We start from the raw sequence: 21,778 nt of genomic DNA, 5'->3' as shown, positions 1-21,778 counted from the left end.
GTACGTATCTCTTAACCCTATTGTGATCAAGGTAAGATCTAAAAACATATAAATTTTCCGTCGCTCGAGAAACAGACATTTGTGATTTAGATGTTACTGATTATATTATAAGTAACTTTGTCCATACAAAATTTAATACACCAAGTGTTTCCAGAACCCATCAAAAAAATATAGTAAGTAGAAACGGTGTCCACTTAGTATCCTGGCACCTTTATTCAAATTTTAAATAAAAAAGTCATATAAAACATTTGAATCTCGATATAACATGAGCTTTTTATAGTTTTTCCATAGAAAACCTATAGAAAAGCTGAAAAGAAAGTATTTTTCGTTAGTCTCTAAAGAGAACAACGTCTTTAAATTTTCTGTAAAAAGAAGGCTCAATATCACTTACTGTTTATATAAGTGATATAATTTTTTATCTCAGTTTGGCTAGTTTTTTTTCTTTATCTAATAACTCTTTAATTGACTCGCTTATTAAACATCGCTTTAAACGGGTGTTTTCCGAAAATGATAACAGAAAACAAACGAGTGCACACACTTGTGACCGTCCGGTGCATAACTAAATTTTGCTCAATATATTTTGACCCTCCTTTGTTTTTGTTTCTTCTACAAGAAATAAAGTTTGTTTCTCTGGACTAGAAACAAATGATATTGAAGAATTAAATATATTATTTTGAAAAAAAAAAATCAATTTAAAATTTGTCTATATATTGATAATTTTAACACAACAGATGTCGGCGTACCGGTTAGGCGTTTTCACGTTTTAATAAGATGTAGACGGTCTTATAAAAAATATATATTAGCCTATATATTTATATAACAAAACCTAATGTTGTGTAATATATTGAATTTCTCAATCAAAAAACCTGTTACATTATAGTTGTAACTGAATTAATAACCATAGTGTTTTGTATGCGACGTACTCTGAACAATTAATCTTTTTATAATGCTACTGTACCTTTCATTGAAGTTTTTCAGTTTTTCATTGCTTTGGTGTAAACAGGAAAAAATAAATGACATTTAGTTTTATTAAGACATATCTCCGTATTTTATCTAATATAAAGTAACCTAAAATTTATTGTACAATCAAATAAAACATCCAAAAGTACTGTAACCTCTGCTTTATCTCATTGCCCGGTCAGTCGATAACGCGGTTACAAACATCAGTCAGTCCAGCCTCTCCCGAAGACGACGGTCGGTATGGTCGCTATCAGAATATTTGTAGTGTGCACACTCATCCCCACGATACTATCACAATGTACTGTGGAAAAGGCTGAACCGCTGTTCAGGAGATCAGTCTACGAGTTCTCCGTCGATCTGTTGTCAAGAATCGCTTTAGAGAAGGATAATCACTTCGTGACATCAACGTTTTCTATATGGGTGCTGCTCTCCTGCGCCTCGCTAGGAGCTTCAGGCGGGACCTTGAATGAATTGAAACAAGTGTTACAGTTGAATGAAAACAAATGCTTCAACAACAAGTACATGAAACTAGCTAGCACAGTGACCACCAACAACGATACTGGTGTCATATTAGAACGCAGTGCCTTGATATTTGTAGATAAAACAATATCATTATCAGATTTCTACAAAGCCAGGCTAGGTATGACATCGATAGCTGACGTTGAAACGGCGTCCTTTGACAATCCGGATGTAGTTGCGTATGTCATAAACGAGTACGTGAGACGAGCTACTCATGACACTATAGAAGATATAATAACGCCAGCAGATCTGGAGAACTCTCTCATTGTGATGCTGGACGCCATTTTCTTCAAGGGTATCTGGAAGAAACAATTCTCTGTGGAAGACACTGAAGTCAGCGCGTTCTACAACGACCTGGGAGATTCCATCGGCGATGTCAACCTCATGTTCATTAGTTCACAGTTCAAAGTCGGCATAATCAAACAGATCGACGCCCAGATATTAGAACTACCCTACGGAAACAGCGACAGATATTCCATGATCCTCTTCCTTCCACTGGACGGCGTGCCCCTGTACAACGTCATCAGCAACCTCAAGTCTATCAATTTAGCTTCAATAAAGAACTTCTTAAAGAACGATCCTATAACAGTACAGGTTCAAATCCCGCGTTTCGAGATTTCCTCGGACCTGAATAACCTGAAGGAGCTTATGATCGATATGGGCTTGAAAGCCATGTTTGAAGACCGTGCAGACTTCTCATTTATGTCAGATTTCCCTCTACACATATCTAATTTTATACAGAAAGCTCACATAGAGGTTACCGAAGAAGGTACGGTGTCAAGTGCATCGACACTAGACGACTTCTCATTCAGGAGTATGCCTTACCAGTTCATAGCCAACAAACCATTCCTATACATGATCGTTGATAAACAGGTTGAAGTACCCCTCTTCATGGGCGCCTACTCGAAGCCTTCCTTGTATTAATTGTAATTAGTTCTACAGGTCTAAGTTTATTTTATAATCTATTGTTACTGCACCAGAAATTTGACATTTTCGTTGATAAATCACTGACTTATTCTAATTCTTCTAAGTAACAAACAATTTGTTAATTATATCAAGGTTTTCTTTATTCAAGAAAATTTTATTATCAGCACGCCCTCACTTGGCTACTACAATGTTGGCGACAATAATTTTGGAAGTTTAATTCTTTCCATTAGTTACTAAAAGATGAAAATCACTTATTTAAGTAGCAACGTTTTGAAATGTTTAAAATAAAATTGTATGCTAGGGTCTATAATTTGTAATAGTGAATGCTAACTTCGATAACAGTTTGTAAAAATATTGATGCGAGCACCTTGAAACAAAGAGATTCAACTAAAAAACAAAACTGCTCCCACAAAATACAAATTACTGTCACCCCTGATAATGTTGCTATATTTCTATTAATATAAGACGGTAAGACAAATTTAATTTAAACATTTAAAATCAACAGAACACATGTCTAATTTTTACTAAGTAGTCATTTTAGCTTTAAAGTTTATAACAGCAATTTTTATATCTATCAATGTCTTGTAACCCTGTACAATATAAATTAAATAAAAAGACTTTTATTTACACCACTCTTCTAGTCAATGATAAAAAAACATGTTTGAGACAAAACTGAATAATTATGATTTAATTTGCGTTAAAATGACAAAGGTTAATTGTAAGGTGGGTACAAAAAATATGTACAGCATCTCCATAAAACATTTTAACAAAATTTTATGTTTATTCTAAAAAAAAAAAACCTTTTATTGACAGTCGAATTTCATACAATTTTTTTAAACTCGATTCTACAGACAAAATATTTTCATTTTCTTTTTATATTATGGTTTTCAGTGACAAATAATATAATATATCATTCATAATGAAGTAAGTTTTAATATTATGTTCATGATTATGAAACTGACAGTAGATAGTGTTGTCTAATGTCAGTTGTCACAAAGTTATGTCAACAGGAGTTATTACTTATTTATAATTATTAATTAATTATTAATCACAAAGGCAAAAATTCCACAAATCCAGTGTAAACGAAGTCATAGCTTATAAAAAAAATAATAAGCCCTAATTTTAAATTTTCATTTACAAAATATTACAAAAAAATAATACCTGAATCAAGATTTGAGTTTCTTATTTGTGATTTAACAAACACTTTTCTCAGATACTTATAGTCATAAATATAACCTTGTACAGCAACCTTTAAGTATACGACATACGTAAGCTATTTTTTTTCTTAACAAATTGTTACTCAATATTTATCTGGAAAGTTGAAATAACATTATTGTCACTGAGTTAAAATTCAAGTAAGTTGCATTTTATTTCGTATTAAATTGATTGTATCTTTATATTCTTTAAAATATTACTGTGAAATAAACCATTAAAATTTTATTATTCGTCTAATCGATATCATAAAACAAAATAAAAATTTACATTAAAAAAAGTAATAATAACTGATATGAGTTATAAAAGTAACTTACACCTACTAATTAAAGTATTGTATTAAAATAAGTCGCATTATCATGTTATTTAGCAACCTTTGATATTTGTTCAACAGATCATATAACTCAAATTTCTACCTGTTTCTAGAATGCTAAGCGATAAATCAAATACTTACAAACTGTCTGAGGAGCAAAAACAATTCTATGAAGACAATGGATACTTGGTTATTAAGGAATTATTTGATTTTGGAACACTTTATAACTTGAAGTGAGTATTATCTATTACCATAATAAGTGTCTCAAAGTCTTAACGTTGATATAAATTTTCAAAGATTTTAAACTTTTATCAGAAATTGCAAAACAGTATATATTCTGTGCCAGTGAAATATAATATGAATAGTATTTCAGGAAAAGGTTCCAACAAATATGTAGAGGAATCGTTGACAACGGGAACATGCCTGTGTTTAAGGAACCAAAACTTTTAGCTAAAGGTTTGAAGGGAGAGGATCTCGTTAACAAAGTAAGATGTGAATTCAGCCACAAAACAAATTTACGATCGGCAGAACAATTGATTACAGCTTGTTTAATTTTAATAATAATCTTCTCACTAGTATCAACACATACAAATAGTTTAAGTAATATTTAAAGATATTGTCTAGGGTGAATATTATATATTTTAGGTATCAGACATTCATTTTGACGAGGTTTTCTCAACATATACTGAACATCCTCGTCTAATCAATGTACTGTCACAAATCATCGGACGCGATATGAGCGTCATGAACGGCATGTTCATCAACAAACCTCCGGGAAGTACGAGACATCCGCCACATCAGGTAAATATAACAACTTTGTTTCAGTTTTAGTCATTAAAAATATAGTTACAGTCTTTTAATAAAAAGAAGTTACAATTTATTTAAATAACCAAACAGTTTTTAAGAGAGTATTATCAATGTTGAGTCTTAGTATTCAACTATTATGTGTGTGTATGTGTGCGAGTTTCTCTAAAACTTTCAAATCTATTCTAATCTAGTCTAATAAACTGCTGCACTTGAAGAACGAAACTTTAGCGTAAACAGTAAAAATGTTCTGTAAAGTCTTCGAAGGATACAAGGCACTCCTTAATTAATATATGTTTAAGTGACATTCTGAATCCGGGTGAGGTGAATGGTTTTTAATGTTTGTATAAAAAATAATTCTGTTTCAAATTATTCAGCGTGTCTTATAAATTAATAGTAAGTAAAACATTCCAGGACCTGTATTACTTTCCGTTCCGGCCAGCGGACAAGATCATAGCAGCCTGGACGGCCATCGACGATGTCACAGTAGACAACGGATGTCTTTATGTTGTACCGAGATCCCATAAGAACAATGTTATATACAGACACGGGAACTTACCAGTGAGTCAATGAAGATCGTTATGTAACACCTAAAGCTATATATTAATTTAATTATTGTCTAAGAACTGCACATCTCGATGGTTCTGCGACATTAACAGGAACACTTGTTAAAATATAGTTAAATTATATAATATGGATTATCATACAGCCATCGAAAAAAAAAATGTATGACGTCATGTGAATTAATTTATATTAGTGATATTGTTTTTTCTTATACTTTATATAATATTAATCTATGTGAACGCCAACGTCCATACCACGTTGAATACACCGGTTCTCGTCCGACCACCGAAGTTAAGCAACGTCGGGCGCGGTCAGTACTTGGATGGGTGACCGCCTGGGAACACCGCGTGATGTTGGCTTTTTACTCATTTTAAATACGTATTATCTGTATACATACCACACAATGTACTGAATAATTATTATATTTTTACAGTAAAGGCCTATAAGGTTGTCCTTATTTTATAGGTAAATTTTTTATTGTTTTGTATTTTACTTTATTTCATATTTGTAGGACTCCAACAAGCTGTACCACGGCATCTTGGAGGCCGCTCCCTGTGAGCCGAGGGTCTGCCTGGAGATGTCTCCCGGAGACACCGTCTTCTTCCATCCTCTCATCGTTCACGGCTCCGGGGAAAATAGAACACAGGTAAGAACATCCATATGTATATACTAGTAATTGAAGTAAAATAAACACAGCATCATCAGCGCCATCTACCGCCGCGTGCTGTAACGAGCTGGGGACGTGTTTCAGGGGTATCGCAAGTCGATAACGGCTCACTACGCGAGCACCTCGTGTCACTGTGTGGACGTGAGGGGGACGGTACAGGACGAGCTGGCTCAGGAGCTGGAGCAGGAGGCCAAGAGGAGGGGGATGGAGATCAGCTTCCAGGTGATTCACACACACACACATATATATATAAGATATTGATGACATACAAGTTTTTGATATCGTAATTTTCTAACCTGAGCTAACGGGTTTGGATAAAACATTACGTCATCCCTGGAAACCGGAACAACACAAGCGATCAATAGCAACAGTTAGTATTCCTTACACGCAACCTGCGGGTAGAGCTCGCGATCTCGAATGAAGTCTTTACTCAAGCATAATATCTAGGGTTTTACCGCACTCTATATTTGTCTATGGGAATAATTCCCAAAGCCAAGTGGACGAAGTCGCGGCAGAAACCTGTGTGTAATATATTGATCGTGTTCCCAGGATCTGTGGCAGTACAAGAGTAAAGTAGTGTCCGGGCCATCCTCCAAACTGTGATTTTGACGATTTTATATTATACTTCGGGCTGAGGAGATTCTTTATTTACAATTGTTTTATACGGAGCGGAAATAAACATATCGTTATATTATTAGTGTTTTATTTTCCCTCATGACCACTGGGTTACATTTTTATCGAAGTTATCTATATTCTGGAGTCCCAACAACACTCAAGATTTCAACCGAGACGGTTTGGTCTAAAACATTTTTTTACGGCATTCTGACTTTCTAACGCGCCCTACCAGTATTTATTGTCTGCTTGTCTGGGCCAATAGCGACCGACACAGCAATTTCTCAATGGTCTATCGTCTCCACAAATCTATTTTGACGTACACCAACAACCTGATGCTACTGGAGGTGTTTGTCACTCGAATGCCACAGTAGGGGAGTATTGCGAATCCAACTCAGGGACCGGACCAGAGGATCAAATACAGTTGCAGAGAAATGCCATGCTAGAGCGCGTCAATGCCACACTCCAGACAGGCTCCGATAAGAGGATGCTTCTCACTTTGGAAAAGATAACACCGTCAACACACCAGCGTGTCTTGTTACCGCTACAAGCAGCCCATCACACTCATGACAACTCCAATTTTCCAGAATATACATTGATTGATGTGACAGATTGGAATACAGAAACTAGCTTCAATTATTAGGTATTGACGTATCCCCAAACGTCGACTTTTTGCTGTTTTTAGAGTTCAAGCCTAAGGCAGCGAGGAAACAATTTCTTTGCATGTACAAAGCGCAGGACCTTTCGTGTGAGAGATAATGGTTTTACGTTTGGGAAGATTCTGCCAAACATCATCTTCCAGCTTTGGACTCCCTAAACAGACGTAAAAGACTATTTGCTAACTATAATGTGGTTAAATAAAGCTGATGAACATTGGGGCGACGAGTCAAACATGCAAAATGTTTTTAATTCGTGAATTTCAGCAGTTTTTGCAATCGCTTGACATAATTCCTCCATTTCCCTCTTATGACGCGGCGACCGGACCTGGCCAGGCTGCATTTTGTGCTCTTTTTTCCAACCGAACATTATTGAAACAGTTAGTTATCCCACTTACAATTTAAAGGTCATCAAAGAAAGAGTGAATAGGTTTCTACTGAGATAGGAAGCCTCGTGTGTCAGACGATATGAGAGTCAAGCACTATCAGTTCTAATGTAAAGATAAACGTTCCTCTAGACTCCGGAGTCCAGAGCACTACACCAATAACCGTCGGCAACGCGTCCGCAACATCCCTTATGTTGCAGAGGTCCATGGGCGACGGTGGCTACTTCCCATCAGGCAGGTCGTCTGTGCGTTTGTCCCTCGAGGACATACAATAATAAATAAATATGAATGTCTTAAAACATTAAATACACGCGATTTATAAAAATAGGTTTCGAGGATCTTGATGGAAATTAATGTTTGTATTTTTTTGGATCTCGCAAAAAAATCTGAGTCTGACGTGTTGATTAATCTTAATGAATATCTCCAAAGACTTTTTTCGTTCATAATTTTTATGTAGGCACTTGAAGCAAATGTTTAGAAGATCTTGTACAAGAACTTGGCAACTTTCTTAATACGTAACTTTATAGGTCTTCAAAATAGCTGTACACCACATTAAGAATGTTGCGAATAAAACTTATATTAAGAGTTCCTTAAAAAGATTTTAAAACCTTTAAAGAGTTTTAATTAGACGCACCGAGCCATAACTAATTTATTCCAACTATTTACAAAAATTAAAAATCACGATGTATGCACTTAAATACTTATAATACTAACAAAAGGTTCAATATTTTTATACTTTTCTATAGTTAAAAATGCTTACAAGAACGTATTAAGTGGAATTTTCATAAAACTACACATATCCTATGTAAAAATTCTCTTAATCTCGTGATGAGACATCTTGATCTCGTGGTCACTTTAATTATTATAAACTTAACATATTTTAAACCTACTATATACCTACATAAAACTATAACTTTTTATTTATTTTTCGTGTAATTTAATTGACTTTAGACAAAATAAGGAGAATGTGATATAATCTGAAAGAATCTTTTATTCTGTCTGTTGCGTCTTCACTCTTGTTACAACCGTCGAGATAATTATTTAAATATTATTTTTTTATATTCCACGACCTTTATAAGTTCGAAAGACAATGTAGACTTCCAGTCAGCATCTTCAATCCAGAGTTTACACATCAAGGCAGTGGTTCAGTGTTGTTGCTTCTTAAAGAGTAATCTACTTGTTGCGCTCTACGTAACGTATTGTTTCAATTAATATTTGATTAATAAAAAAATACCTTATTATAAATTTTATTATGTTAATATTAAAATAAAAACACCGACATATTTATTTTACGTATATAACTCTCGATAACTATGTAACAAATGATTTAACTCAAGTTTCTACCTGTTTCTAGAATGCTAAGCGATAAATCAAATACTTACAAACTGTCTGAGGAGCAAAAACAATTCTATGAAGACAATGGATACTTGGTTATTAAGGAACTATTTGATTTCGCAACACTTTATAACATAAAGTGAGTATTGTGTATCAGACATATAATATTGGGGTCATAATTAGTGTCTCTTTAATGTGATTATATCGTCACGGGACATTGTATGGTGACAAGCTTTAAATTTACTTAAACTTTAGACTTCGGACTTCAGATTTTAGACTTTATAGAACATATGGCGCCGTCATAATTTTAATGGCCGTGCAAGCTCTGTTCACTATAAATGTAGCTGTTGTATTACAGAAAGAGATTTCAAGATATCTGCAAAGGAACCGTCGACAAAGGTAACGCACTAGTATACAAAGAACCAGCGCTCGTGGCTAAGGGTCTGAAGGGAGAAGACGCTATCAATAAGGTGAGGTAGTACTGTAGGAGGTCCGCAGAATAGCTGATCAATAAAAAATAAAACAATATGTTCCGCATGCTTAGAACAAGTTGGCATCGTCACACTATATACGAAGCGTTTACCGTATCTCATCCAATCATTAATTATATAATGTGGGGAGATTTAAAATTGAAAAACCGATAACGCTTCGTTCGTAGTCTGACGATTCAAACTTGTTCTAAGCATACAATCAGATATCGGATCTCAGTCGTTACTTACTTTAAATTATGTTACGCTTCGACAAGTCTGTCCTCCAATTGTAAACAGCGATGTGATGGAAAATAAGATTAACTCTAAAATCTATATGTATGTATAAACATATAAATTGGGAGTAGGCACATATTAGTAAATGACTGTATATATATATTCCACCAGATATCTGAACTTCAACATGATGAGGTTTTCTCGACTTTCTCTGAAGACCCTCGTCTGCTCCACATCCTGTCCCAGTTCCTCGGAGGAGACGTCAGCGTCATGAGCAGTATGGTCATCAACAAGCCCCCAGGAAGTGCCAGACATCCGCCGCATCAGGTACAGATTAACTTACTAATAACAACTGACTTTTAACGTTTAGCACACTGCTATATTTAATCTATGGACATTGACTGTATGTTACGATACGCTTTGAAGTTAAGAAGCTGCAGATCCTAAGACTAGATTATGAGATTTATAGTTTTTCACTTATAAGTCTTCATACTTGACAGCAATGAGATAGGTTTGTCTATGAGAAAATAGAATTGATATCTGTAGAACTGATATATATATATACATATATATAAATTTGAAACAGAGAAACGTGTAAGGTCAGTTTGAATAAGATCGATTTACACAGGATTATGTTGTCGTACAATCCAGGACCTGTATTACTTTCCGTTCCGGCCAGCGGAGAAGATCATAGCAGCCTGGACGGCCATCGACGATGTCACAGTAGACAATGGATGTCTTTATGTTGTGCCAAAATCACATAAGAACAATATTTTGTACAGGCATGGAAACTTACTCGTAAGTAATAATATTTTATTCTATGTAAAACTTTAATTACATTATTAGACTGTGTAGATGAATTAAATTTTCCCAAACTATTTTATAAATGTATTGTTATAAGCGTCCACATATAAAAGTAAAATAAAATTTCGTCAAAAAGCCAACATCACGCGGTGTTCCCAGGCGGTCACCCATCCAAGTACTGACCGCGCCCGACGTTGCTTAACTTCGGTGATCGGACGAGAACCGGTGTATTCAACGTGGTATGGACGTTGGCGATGTTTGAAGCGAATATTTATATTATAACATAACATTTTTTTATCATAACTAATCATTATGAGATCTAAGATTTTCGCGAGTTTTATTCATTTAAACGAAACTAGTATGCAACCGTGATCACGGGCAGACGAGATGTGATCACGGTTGCTGCAAAGTAACCGAAACGTCGGGATTATGTAGTTTTTAAATAATAAAATCCGCGTAGTAAATCCTAATAATATTAGTTTCATTTTAATAACTAATCATTGTATGTAATCATATATATAATTAAACCCTGAGCGGCTGGAGCGATATCACTGTTTTGTAGACAGTTGTGTTTAGTTATTATCAGGAGAAGATTCTAAAGGAAGAAAAATATCGAAAATCGCGCTAAAAATATAGAATTTTTAATATACTCTTTGCTGAGAATATTTTAAATAACTGTCAGTAGTTCAGACAGAAAGCATATTTTCGAAATCGTTCACGAAGGCATCGTTGTATATATTTTTTGCTTTAATCAGAGTTGCGTTAGACGGAAGTGAGGGCTTTATAATTGTAATCCACGATCCATGGTTTTTATTACAACTTAACCTTTTATAAGCACACCTTGATACATTGGTCGACATCTTGTTTGTTAAATGTTTATAAAATTTTTATTACGTAATCATAATAAAAACTAGTGTAATGTATTTAAAAATTTCACTTTTTGGGTAAAAATAAATAAATATATATACATATATATCTTTATTTAAACAAAAACCAACCTACTAATTAAAGCAGTACTTTTTGTATTCAACGACGAAACGACGAGACGATCTAACTCAATGACGAAAAAAAACTAGTTTTAACGAGATGAAATTGTTATGTAATTTTTATATCAGATTCATGGCACTTCTAGCGGCTAGCTAGATGAGTAGAAGTGAATTGTTAATAGGAATATATATCTAGAAATGTAAGCATTTAGTTTAAAATATTTAAAGCTATGAGAGAAAAATAAGAATAGGTAAATATATTTTTCACTTATATCAGATTTATTTTAAAATACAGGTTATCTGTAAAATGCCACAATGGACTTATCTATCCTCAGACAAGTACTGTGTCAGTTTTTTTTGGCCCTTAATTAACCCGTAAGTGTTAGAAATTATTTAACGTTGTAGGCCGTAGGGTGTAGAAATGATTACTTTCAATCAAATAAGTTGCCCCTCGAAGGACAATATATTATGTTTAAATTGTAAATGACTATTGATTGTAATTATAATTGTTAAATATATTTCTCGAACATTTATTGCATTTGATAAATGATATCTAATATTATTTTTGGTAATATATCAAATTATTTGGAAAATATTATCGCCAACGTCCATACCACGTTGAATACACCGGTTCTCGTCCGATCACCGAAGTTAAGCAACGTCGGGCGCGGTCAGTACTTGGATGGGTGACCGCCTGGGAACACCGCGTGATGTTGGCTTTTTGCTGGTGTTACCCTAACAATAACATATGAACCTGATATTATATTAATTATTTATTATCTTTGTACGTCTGGTCCATACCAATGTTTCACCCACATCTAGCCTTTAAAATATCATACATACTTTAATAACATTTTTAGGAATCCAACAAACTTTTCCACGGCATCTTGGAGGCCGCCGCTCCCTGTGAGCCGAGGGTCTGCCTGGAGATGTCTCCCGGAGACACCGTCTTCTTCCATCCTCTCATCGTTCACGGCTCCGGGGAAAATAGAACACAGGTAAGAGAGTGATTATCTTGAGAGCTTCCAGGGCCTAGCTGGGGTCATACGAAGAGGCTTAACGCTGGTCTCACAATAAAGGCTGAGACAGAAAACGAAGTAGAGAACTGACGAAATGATAATAACATCAAGCCAGAGCTCGTGCGGAGAAGTTACCTGAACCTGTGTGGTCCTCAAAACCCTCTTCACATCTGAGAACGATCCCAGAAACGGATTGTACCGACTGCCGACGGGTCTGTGTTACAACTTGTATAACTTGAATGAAGATATCCCACAGTGCGAGTACTGTCGACCCTCGCTTTATATTGTGATGTTTCCAGCGATATCGTAAGTGTATAACGGGACACTTCGCGAGCCCGGCTTGTTACTTCATCGACGTCACGGGAACTGTGCAGGAGGCACTCAAGGACGAAATAGAGGAGGAGATACGGAAATACGGATTTACGTTCAGCTTCCAGGTGAAATGCACGCACGCACACACGCACTAACGCGCGCACTTACACACACACACACAACACATACAGACACACGCACGAACGCGTGTACACACACACGCACTAACGCGAGCACAAACATACACACACACACGCTCACACACACACACACAACACACACACACGCATGCGTCCACGCATACAAACCCAAATTACTGGATTTACATAAACTTACCATAATATGATTATATTCTTAATTATTATTTCCGCTAATGCTATATTAATATGACACAAGTAATTTCCAGGACTTTTTTAAATACAAGAGCAAGGTCGTTTTAAGGTCATCGTCCAAACTATGACTCGCTGGAGCGCAGGGAACGGGTGTGGAGGTCAGCGGCGGGGAAATAAAATAAACGGCATTAAAACTTATAGACTTTTCATTTATTATCGTACATTTGGTGATTACTCGTTACATTTAATACTCGTGTTAAAAATATACATTACAATACATCCTACAGTTAATTATTTATTATTTACAAAGTAATTTTTCTTATTAAGTTCATAGCACGCGACGTCATCACTCGTCTCTATTAACATACTTCATGTTAACGCATACAAAGTAAACAAGTAGACATATTGTTTGTAAACTTATAATAAAATCTATTATTCATTAAATTAAATATCCTATCGCTGAGTGATGTCAGTGAGGGGTTAAATTTTTATACTTACACATATAAAATTCCAAAAAAAAAAAGGTAAATAATTTGTAATCCTTGCAATGTACAGCTATATAAATCGTCAGCGCCATCTGTCGGCGGGTGGCGGGGAAGTATAACTTATATTAAAACTGTGACGTCAGACTAGATACGGTTTGGAATTAAAGGATATGAAGAATTGAGCTTAATATACAAGCACCGGTAACGCGAGACGGTCCGCGGAGCCCTCAGAAATCTGGAACGAGATGTATACAGATATTAACATACGGCCCACACCGAGATATATGTGAGATGACACGAGACGAGACAATTAAGCGACAGTTAAAATTGGCAGGTTATGTGATAATAATAAGAAAAAGTGAATAAAACGATTCATATATATATGTGTCTGTGTGTGTGTGTTAGTTGCTATGACACGTTTTGTTACAGTACCCAAAACCAAAATAATAATCAACAATATTTACCTCGCACAAACTAAAGTATTTATACTGTAAATATAAAAGTAATAAAAGCCAGTTATTTATTAATGCTTATTATTTAATGACACTGGTACACAAACTACATTATGAAGCTTCGACATCTGGACACGAGATGGCGCTGTATACAAACGGCTATAATGAATATACTTACAAGATATACAAAAAATATAATCTTACCAATAACATTCAGATAAAAAAGCATCTTATTAGAAGTCAATATAATAATATATTTACATACAAATGTAGCTTAGCAAATAAAGTAATTAATAACTTAACTAAAGAGTTACATGTTAAAGCTTCAACCAGCAACACTAGATAACGTAAGTACAACAAGCGCTGAGACGGCCGGGACTCACTAAATATAATGACAAGCTGAGTAATTTGTACCGTCAACGCTACAGACTCGTGTATATGTCTAGCGGTGCGTGCGTCCCGGCACGTACACACTGACCAGCTCACCTTCGTGTTTCCTCTGTGAGGGCATGAAGTAGAAGTCACTGGGCCCTTCAGACCCCCGCGGCAGGGAGAGGGTGCTGCCGGCTGACGTGCGGCTGGAGGAACAGACATCAAGATTTATATTGTAGTGACATTAATATAAGGATGAGCCTCGCACAGGAGAAGATACACACAGTGTTCACATCTGAATATTAAGGCGAGGATTTAGTACAAGTGTCTTGTGTGTATATAATATACAGCTTGAATAAATACTCTAACTTTTAAAATATACTGTTCTCATATGTTTTAGTTTTTCCAATTTTTTTTTTGTATATGTTGTGGTTTTAAACATATGTCTTTGTAAAATTTAAATATTATAATTAATTATTTAGAAATTATCTTTTAATACATTAGTAACATACGACATGAGTGACATTTTATTAAAAAAAAAAGATATATTATTTTTTAATGTAAAATAATAATAAAAAAATTAATAAAATTATAAATTTTATGTAAAAAATTAAAAAAGTGTTTCATCGACCGTGACAGGACTCGAACCTGCAATCTTCGGATCCGAAGTCCGACGCCTTATCCATTAGGCCACACGGTCACGCTGAGACTCCGTCAATTTGTTGATAAATTTGTTTGTATGTATTCATTATCATGTCGTTACAGCAATGCTTGTGAGGAGTTCCGTTGTATTATCAGTAATTAAAACCTAATCTATATCTATACTATACGGAGGCGTCGGGGAACGTGCCCAGAGTATTAATATTCCATTTAAATTAAAAATCAATATTTTTTGTTTAGATTGGATCCTCGCTGACTTTGACTTATAACTTGGTTTGAAGCCAATTTTAAATGTAGCTGTTGAAGTTACAAGTTGCATGATTATAGTGTTCCTGACCCGTCCCGCACGTCCCCGCGCGGTGACTGACCCGGGGCCTCATGTGGCTCGGTGACAGAGAAAACATTCAAATCATTCCTAGTCCAGTCTCTATTAGTTTTTAAGCCAAGTCTTCACGTGTTTTTGTTTTCCTACTATATACATTTCTCACCCGTATTGGTTCCTAGGTCTCTGCAGCGACCTGGTCTCAGGGTAGTACTGGGAGGGGGTCCGTCTGCCGGGGGAGTACTTCCTGCCGCTTCTGTTGTAGCCGTCAATGACGTCATGTCCGCTGTGGTTATTTCCATTATGACCGTTATGGACATTATGGCCGTTATGACCGTTTTGGCCATTATGATTGCTGTTATATGGTTTATGTTGTCCGTTTCTGGGGGTCGTGTTGTGGCCGTTCACATGTCCGTTGGGGGTCACCTTGTGTGGTTTGGGGGTCGCTGTGGGTCGTGGGGGAGGGGGCGAGGTGGGTCTGGTGGGGGGGCGGGAGGTCGTGTTATATTTGTCATCGTTCTCGAAGGGTTCGAAGGCGTAGTTAGTGTTGGCGGAGGCGTACTCCTTCCACGCCTGTGTCGGCATCAGGCGGTCCTGTAAGGTATGGTTATATTAATTAAGTTTCCCTCGACCTGATGCTAACTTTAATTCTTGTCATATGAAACACAACTAAAAAGGTTCGCTCTAAGGACAATCAAGACACTAAATTAGTTCTATTTCGGGTTTGTTGTCTGTAATCAAAGTGTGACATGATGTGCGAATCTTATTAAAAGCACCGTAATTCCCTACTGTTTGACCATCCATCCATCCAAAGCGAACTATGACTAACCATATTTTAATTGTTGTATTCTTCATGACATACCTTCCTCCTAGTAGTGGCGAGTGTGCAGGCCGCTTGTAACGCCGCCAGCGCCGCCAACAGACACACACAGCCCGCGACCAGCCATAGGCGGGGGGGAGGCGAGGAGGCGGAGGGGGGAGCGGGGGAGGAGGGCGACGCTGGAATAATATACGAACGTGTTATACATATAAAAAACATCTGTATTGTATTAAAAACATTATGAATTCCTCTGGAAACACAACGCCCGACACAGAGCGGGCGCGGTCGCGGACAGCCGCTAGTGGTGTGTAGATATGCTGAATATACTCACTGATAACTTGTTGGAACACCAGGAACTCCGGGTCTACAATCAGGTTGCCGACTTTTCCTTCAGCCAGCGTGTCCTTTATAGCCCTATACCACTTCTCTCTATCTATATCTCTGTCTATCTCCTCGTCTCTCTCCTCATCTCTCTCTATGTCCGTGTCGTTTCCTTCAGGTGTGAGCGAGGCGGTCTTATCTTCTATCTCTATCGTGTTGAAAGTTATATCGGCGATGATAGATTTTGTCTCGTTTCTGGAATTTTATCAAAATTTTAGTGTTAGATTAATTTCGTAACTTGCTCATGTTTTTATATATAGAGACTTTATTGATGTATATTGAGTTACACATAACAGAATAATATTTATAAGGTTTAGCTCTGATTAGATTTTTTTTTGAGCCAGCAAAATGTATCATATAGATGTACTCACTGCATAAACCCGTTGATGGCGATCCCTTGGTAACCCTTGACCCCGCTCATAGTAGTGTCGAAGCCATTCGTTATCTTGGTCTTGAGGTCGTCGTACTCCGCCGTCCCTACCGCGGGCGTCCTATAGCTGTCTCCGAGCCCCGTGATCTTCATGAGGAGGGAGTACGAGCGGGACCCCGGGGGAGGGGGAGGGAGGGTCGTGAACGGATCCTCCTCCGGTTCTGGAGACGGATGTGACGACACGATTACATTGAATTACTATTTTATTTTGTAACATTAAAGCAATGTTAGGGTTTATTTTAGAATTTAAATCGTAATAAACAATTTTCAACACAATCATTTGCGGCTGAATAAAGCTGTGGATATTGATATTTTTATAAACACCCACGTACATACATGAGCAGACATGAGATGATATGATATTTAATTAATAAACGAATCTGTGAACCGAAGCTAATACCCTATTAAGAATTACATTAGTATCGAAGACTGATGTCGTAAGGTATCATAACAATATCGTCTAAATATGTATATACAACATTGCTTGTTGATGTCCGTCATCACCTGGGCCGCAGGGTTTAATGCAGACTCTCTCTTCCGTGACCAGCGGGGTGTCCGTGTGCTTGCTCATCCTCTTGTTGGTGGGGTCGAAGTTACCCCCCGCCACGACGAACATCATGTACAGGCATTTGGTGTTAGTGAACGGAAGGTCCTACGACATAATCATACAATATTAGACGTAACGTGAATCATCGGTTGATAGCACGGACTGATGAGGAGATACAATTATGTTTTTTTATCTATCGAATTCACTGAAATGGTAACGAAATGTCCAGTTGAATGTTAAAAAAATACCTCACAAAAAATTATTTACTTTAATTTATGCTCACTTTTTAGTATTTGAAGATAGGAGATATTATGATAACAAGAGCGGACTTTTGTGATATGGAAGAATATTAGAAATGACATTTATAAAGGCGTTGCTTCTTAAGTAGTTGTGTATGTATCAGTGGTCTGAGCAGCCGACCCACCTTGCCGTCGCCGGTGTCTCTCTTCCTAACAAAGCTGAGTGTGGTGACGCCGTCTACCAGCGAGCCGCTGATCTGGTGTTCAAAGTATGTAAATATAAAAACACATTTAAACAATGAGTTTAGTTTTGCCACAAAAATAGGAAATTGGAAGAGAAAATATGTGGAAACAGAGCGGAACAGATACATTTGTTAAGTTATCATTATTAGTCTCAGTTCTCTCGTTACATCTACATTATCATTTTCATTATATATTGCTCTCTCTCACTCTCGCTCTCTCTTTTCATTCACCCTCTGTATCATCCATGCTAGTTGTCTTGTGACGTCATACTCCCCCTTCTCTCCCCGACTCTCTCTCTCACCTGTGTTACGTCCTGCCTGTTGTCTGCGGCGGGTGCTTTGTACCCGCTGAGCCAGACGTCTCTCATCACCGGTCGGTTGGAGCGCGAGTCCACCCAGCCGACGACCGCATCAGATTGAGACTGAACCAATGGAAGTTCAATAAGTGCCTTATCAAATGAGTATCGTATTTCGTTAGGGTTGATTCTCTACCATTTTCTTGTCGTTGCTGAACCCTATGCCCGTCCACAGCTTGCTCTGCCTGGTGGTGATGGTGAAGCGCACACTGTCCTTGCCTCTCTTCTCTCCCAGGTACTCCCACCTCGCCGTGTAGGAGCACGTGTTGTTCACAGTATTGTTGCAGTTACTGGGATACCTCCATTGACCACCACACTTATCGTCCTCGAGGGACAGCACGCCGCTTGTTTGACTCGACTTTTGTTCATCTGGAATAGACGCACTGTATGACATAATTCCTGATGATGATATGACAGACTGTGTCAAATAAATCTGCCAAATTTCTAGAATTATTGTATAAAATAGATCTTACAGAATGACCTTTGACGCATAATTTCTTTATGCAAAAATGATTTCCAAATACGCTGATGGTTAAGTGATGAGAGTGTTGCGAAAGTATGATCCAGCGTTAGTTGAGAGGAAGAAATAATTTACAGATGATAGACAACATTAAGTCTAGTTTACAACTGTAGAGGCAAGATAGAGACGCCAGCATACGTTGTCCATCTCTTTCGCTCAGTACCAGTTAGTTTGGGACATAGAAGATTTGCTTCAGGCTTATGGTCTGAAGCGCACTTGTTTTAACGACATCTAAGACGCGAGACTTCATTTAAATGAAACTGATATTTTGTGATGTACGACGCGCGATGATATTATTTTATCTCCATACCCCCGACGTTCCGCTTACTGAGCAGCAACCGAGGTCGGGGAAGTAGCTGAAAATAAGAATTCATTGCCACTTGTCATAGTTTCTTACCGAAGAAGTTAATAGTAGCGACCCCCCTCTGTGCTCCGTGTCCGTGGTACTTGAGGTCGTCGGGGCCGTAGAAGTTTCTGGTGACGTTGTCCTGGCCTTTTCCTTGCAGGGGGCCATACTCCTGGCCGCGAGCCCAAATGACATGCATCAGGTCGTCCACTATAGAGTGATCGCTCGGCTCAGTCGCCTGGCGACGGAATATATTGGTTTTAAGGAAATAAGTATAGCAAGTGTAGCGCGTCTGGTTTTGGGATATGTATGTCTTAAAAATATTTCACTGTTAACTATTTTAAATGTGATTGACGTGAGAGACGTCATATTAAACTATATGTGTATGCTGTTAGTGTTTTGAATGATTCGAAGTCAGCAAAAAAACATATATTTTATTAGAACGCGAGATATGCATGAAATTTTATATAAAATGATATATTTATATGTAATGTAATAGCACCTTAATCTTCTTTCTGAACAGTATCGTTGTGACGCCATTTTCTTCGTACCCTGAGGCGCTGGTGACGTCATCTTTCCCCCCCCAAAATTTATCCACGCGTGGGGTCGACCTAAGTGAATAGGATTTAAGGTTCATACAGTATAAGTTATTAAACCACTATCTGTTCACAGTATATTAATTCATTTACAAAATGATGAAGATGTTGAGAATAAATATTTTTAAATATATACTGCATGAGATAGATCTTTTAGTGTTTTTTTTATATACATTATTTAATATAAATAAATAAATAACAGGTAATAGATGATACTCTTAACATACATATATATGTATGTATGTCCGTATATGAATTTCAAAGCTATTTAAGTATGTGAGAAGTGATAATGTTGTATACAATACCTGTCTCTCGTATAGTAATCCATGACCCGGTGGTAATTCCCTTTAGCTGATCCTATGACTATGTCGGTACAGTCCATGGGGTTGAAATCGAATTTGGGGGCGAACTCGTGTGAGGGGAAGTAACCTACAGTTAGGTGGGAGAGTTTGATTAGCCTGTGTCAGCAGATTGTTGACATAACGATTGTAGATGAAGACGTGTGTAAATAAAATATTGAAAAGAATTATTACATTTTAAAATAAACATTAATAACTATTATAAATATTATTATTTTTTTTGGACCTTAAATTGTTGAGTTTAATTTATGAAGAATATATATTTTTTTACTTATTAATGCTCTTCAATGGTTTAGGAAAATTCTTCATGAATGAAAATTCATAATGCTGAGATAATATTCAATTATAAACATACAAATATACATTCGTATGTTCAATATATATTGAAAGGATTGATTATTCCATTATAGACTAGAAAATACATTAACTATCAATAAAAGACCCATTACTTAACTAACCTAAAAATCCTTAAAATTCAACATATAAAATTAATTTAAAAGTTAACATCATGTAATATTAAACACATTGTCATGTGAGTGAGTCAGTTACAGAAAATTAATAGAAATAACAGAATAGTCAAAGTCAGAAGAGTAGAGATATAGTTGTGGGAGGAGAGGGAGGAGGGGAGAAGAGAAGAGATTTCAAGCAAGCGACAGCAAGAAGGCAGAAGAAGCAGATTTATAAAGAAGCATAAAGAAGAATATTTAACAAATATAAAATAATAGTTATGAACTAATTCTAGACAACTTTGTACTTTTAATATTAAATAAAATTTTATCTCAATAAAATTATTAACAATCAGAAAAAAAAGTATTAAAAATGTTATTCGTTTTAATATTATTAACAACGTGCACGAAAAAGGTATTGTGTAATTTTGTTAATTTACATACAAGTAATATACATAGTAATAAAATCACAGATACTATATGTTGAAACGATGCACGGACTGTCGGAGGAGGACTATCGAGGTATAGAATATATCAAAATATAACTTAAAAATTACAGTTAAGGGGCCCTAAGACGACAATACAGATCTACAAATACCTCTGAAGGTAAGATTCTGATGTTGTCGAAGGTTTTTATAGTCCACTGCCAGAGAGCTAAGGGCTGGTTATATTTCTTAGTCGTTTGGATGTGGTTATGGTTGTAGACAATTTTCAAAACGTAGGTTGTTCAATAGATTAAAGAGAGAACTTGTGATCGAGGCGATGATAGCTGTCGAGAACAACTTGTAAACATAAGCCAAAAGGGCTATTGGAAGGTCTTAAACTTTAAGACTATAATGAATATCTCTAGTTTAGAGGTGACAGTGTCTTATAATGTTCTGAGTTCTGTGAGGTGACCCTGGGAGCTGAGGGACTGGATAATGACGTTTTCCTTTCTGCGAATTATGATGTTTTCGATATTTATTTTTCGATATTTCGATGTTGTGGAACCAGCCATCTGAAGACCCGTCGTCATCTCTACCATAGTCTTACCTCTCGTTCAGTGATCATTATTCGTAAGTGTCTTTGTTCGTGTGAGTTACGTGGAACAGAT

General features: G+C 36.5%; 4 protein-coding genes and 4 non-coding genes across 15 annotated transcripts in view; 5 read left to right on the top strand and 3 right to left on the bottom strand.

Annotated features, from left to right (window-relative positions):
* Positions 1 to 12: 12 nt before the first annotated feature.
* Positions 13 to 6,660, top strand: LOC116773438 (probable phytanoyl-CoA dioxygenase). Of its 6 annotated transcripts, none has more exons than XM_061528771.1 (8): positions 13 to 31; positions 4,045 to 4,164; positions 4,305 to 4,416; positions 4,577 to 4,732; positions 5,150 to 5,296; positions 5,811 to 5,945; positions 6,051 to 6,188; positions 6,516 to 6,660. In XM_061528771.1, the coding sequence occupies exons 2-8, from the start codon at positions 4,046 to 4,048 to the stop codon at positions 6,567 to 6,569; spliced, it is 861 nt and encodes a 286-aa protein (XP_061384755.1). In that variant the 5' UTR covers positions 13 to 31; position 4,045; the 3' UTR covers positions 6,570 to 6,660. The 6 variants fall into 6 exon arrangements, with proteins under 6 accessions (XP_061384755.1, XP_061384752.1, XP_061384754.1 ...); XM_061528768.1 differs by lacking the exon at positions 13 to 31 and adding an exon at positions 3,479 to 3,761 and having other exon boundaries at positions 4,013 to 4,164; XM_061528770.1 differs by lacking the exon at positions 13 to 31 and adding an exon at positions 3,526 to 3,674.
* LOC133320413 (serine protease inhibitor 77Ba-like) lies at positions 749 to 2,548 on the top strand. Its single transcript, XM_061528766.1, has one exon. It carries the CDS (start codon positions 1,201 to 1,203, stop codon positions 2,401 to 2,403), a length of 1,203 nt encoding a protein of 400 aa, XP_061384750.1. The 5' UTR covers positions 749 to 1,200; the 3' UTR covers positions 2,404 to 2,548.
* LOC116773721 (5S ribosomal RNA) lies at positions 5,540 to 5,658 on the top strand. The gene has a single exon (XR_004353723.2). It is a non-coding gene; the product is annotated as a 5S ribosomal RNA (ribosomal RNA).
* Positions 6,661 to 8,686: 2,026 nt separating the features above from the next.
* Positions 8,687 to 13,310, top strand: LOC116773514 (phytanoyl-CoA dioxygenase, peroxisomal-like). Its single transcript, XM_032665984.2, has 8 exons — positions 8,687 to 8,811; positions 8,975 to 9,094; positions 9,314 to 9,425; positions 9,831 to 9,986; positions 10,311 to 10,457; positions 12,310 to 12,447; positions 12,768 to 12,905; positions 13,187 to 13,310. Exons 2-8 carry the CDS (start codon positions 8,976 to 8,978, stop codon positions 13,238 to 13,240), a joined length of 864 nt encoding a protein of 287 aa, XP_032521875.2. The 5' UTR covers positions 8,687 to 8,811; position 8,975; the 3' UTR covers positions 13,241 to 13,310.
* Positions 10,598 to 10,716, bottom strand: LOC116776430 (5S ribosomal RNA). Its single transcript, XR_004353930.1, has one exon. It is a non-coding gene; the product is annotated as a 5S ribosomal RNA (ribosomal RNA).
* Positions 12,050 to 12,168, top strand: LOC116773731 (5S ribosomal RNA). The gene has a single exon (XR_004353729.1). It is a non-coding gene; the product is annotated as a 5S ribosomal RNA (ribosomal RNA).
* Positions 13,301 to 21,778, bottom strand: part of LOC116773511 (uncharacterized) — a 36,003-nt gene continuing 27,525 nt past the window's right edge. For all 3 annotated transcript variants that reach the window (XM_061528808.1, XM_032665982.2, XM_061528807.1), the window contains 13 exons: positions 20,186 to 20,309; positions 19,787 to 19,895; positions 19,336 to 19,522; positions 18,555 to 18,787; positions 18,365 to 18,484; positions 18,006 to 18,077; positions 17,539 to 17,686; positions 16,976 to 17,195; positions 16,555 to 16,799; positions 16,266 to 16,402; positions 15,570 to 15,997; positions 14,536 to 14,627; positions 13,301 to 13,832 (listed from right to left, as the gene is read on the bottom strand). In XM_061528808.1, coding sequence (XP_061384792.1) covers positions 13,825 to 13,832; positions 14,536 to 14,627; positions 15,570 to 15,997; positions 16,266 to 16,402; positions 16,555 to 16,799; positions 16,976 to 17,195; positions 17,539 to 17,686; positions 18,006 to 18,077; positions 18,365 to 18,484; positions 18,555 to 18,787; positions 19,336 to 19,522; positions 19,787 to 19,895; positions 20,186 to 20,309 — 2,123 coding nt within the window. In that variant the 3' untranslated portion in view covers positions 13,301 to 13,824. The remainder of the gene's footprint in view (positions 13,833 to 14,535; positions 14,628 to 15,569; positions 15,998 to 16,265; positions 16,403 to 16,554; positions 16,800 to 16,975; positions 17,196 to 17,538; positions 17,687 to 18,005; positions 18,078 to 18,364; positions 18,485 to 18,554; positions 18,788 to 19,335; positions 19,523 to 19,786; positions 19,896 to 20,185; positions 20,310 to 21,778) is intronic.
* Trnar-ucg (transfer RNA arginine (anticodon UCG)) lies at positions 15,049 to 15,121 on the bottom strand. Its single transcript has one exon. It is a non-coding gene; the product is annotated as a tRNA-Arg (tRNA).

Source organism: Danaus plexippus (genome assembly GCF_018135715.1).
Source record: "Danaus plexippus chromosome 22 unlocalized genomic scaffold, MEX_DaPlex mxdp_33, whole genome shotgun sequence".
Classification (NCBI taxonomy): domain Eukaryota; kingdom Metazoa; phylum Arthropoda; class Insecta; order Lepidoptera; family Nymphalidae; genus Danaus; species Danaus plexippus.
This window is presented reverse-complemented; position numbering and strand designations above follow the sequence as displayed.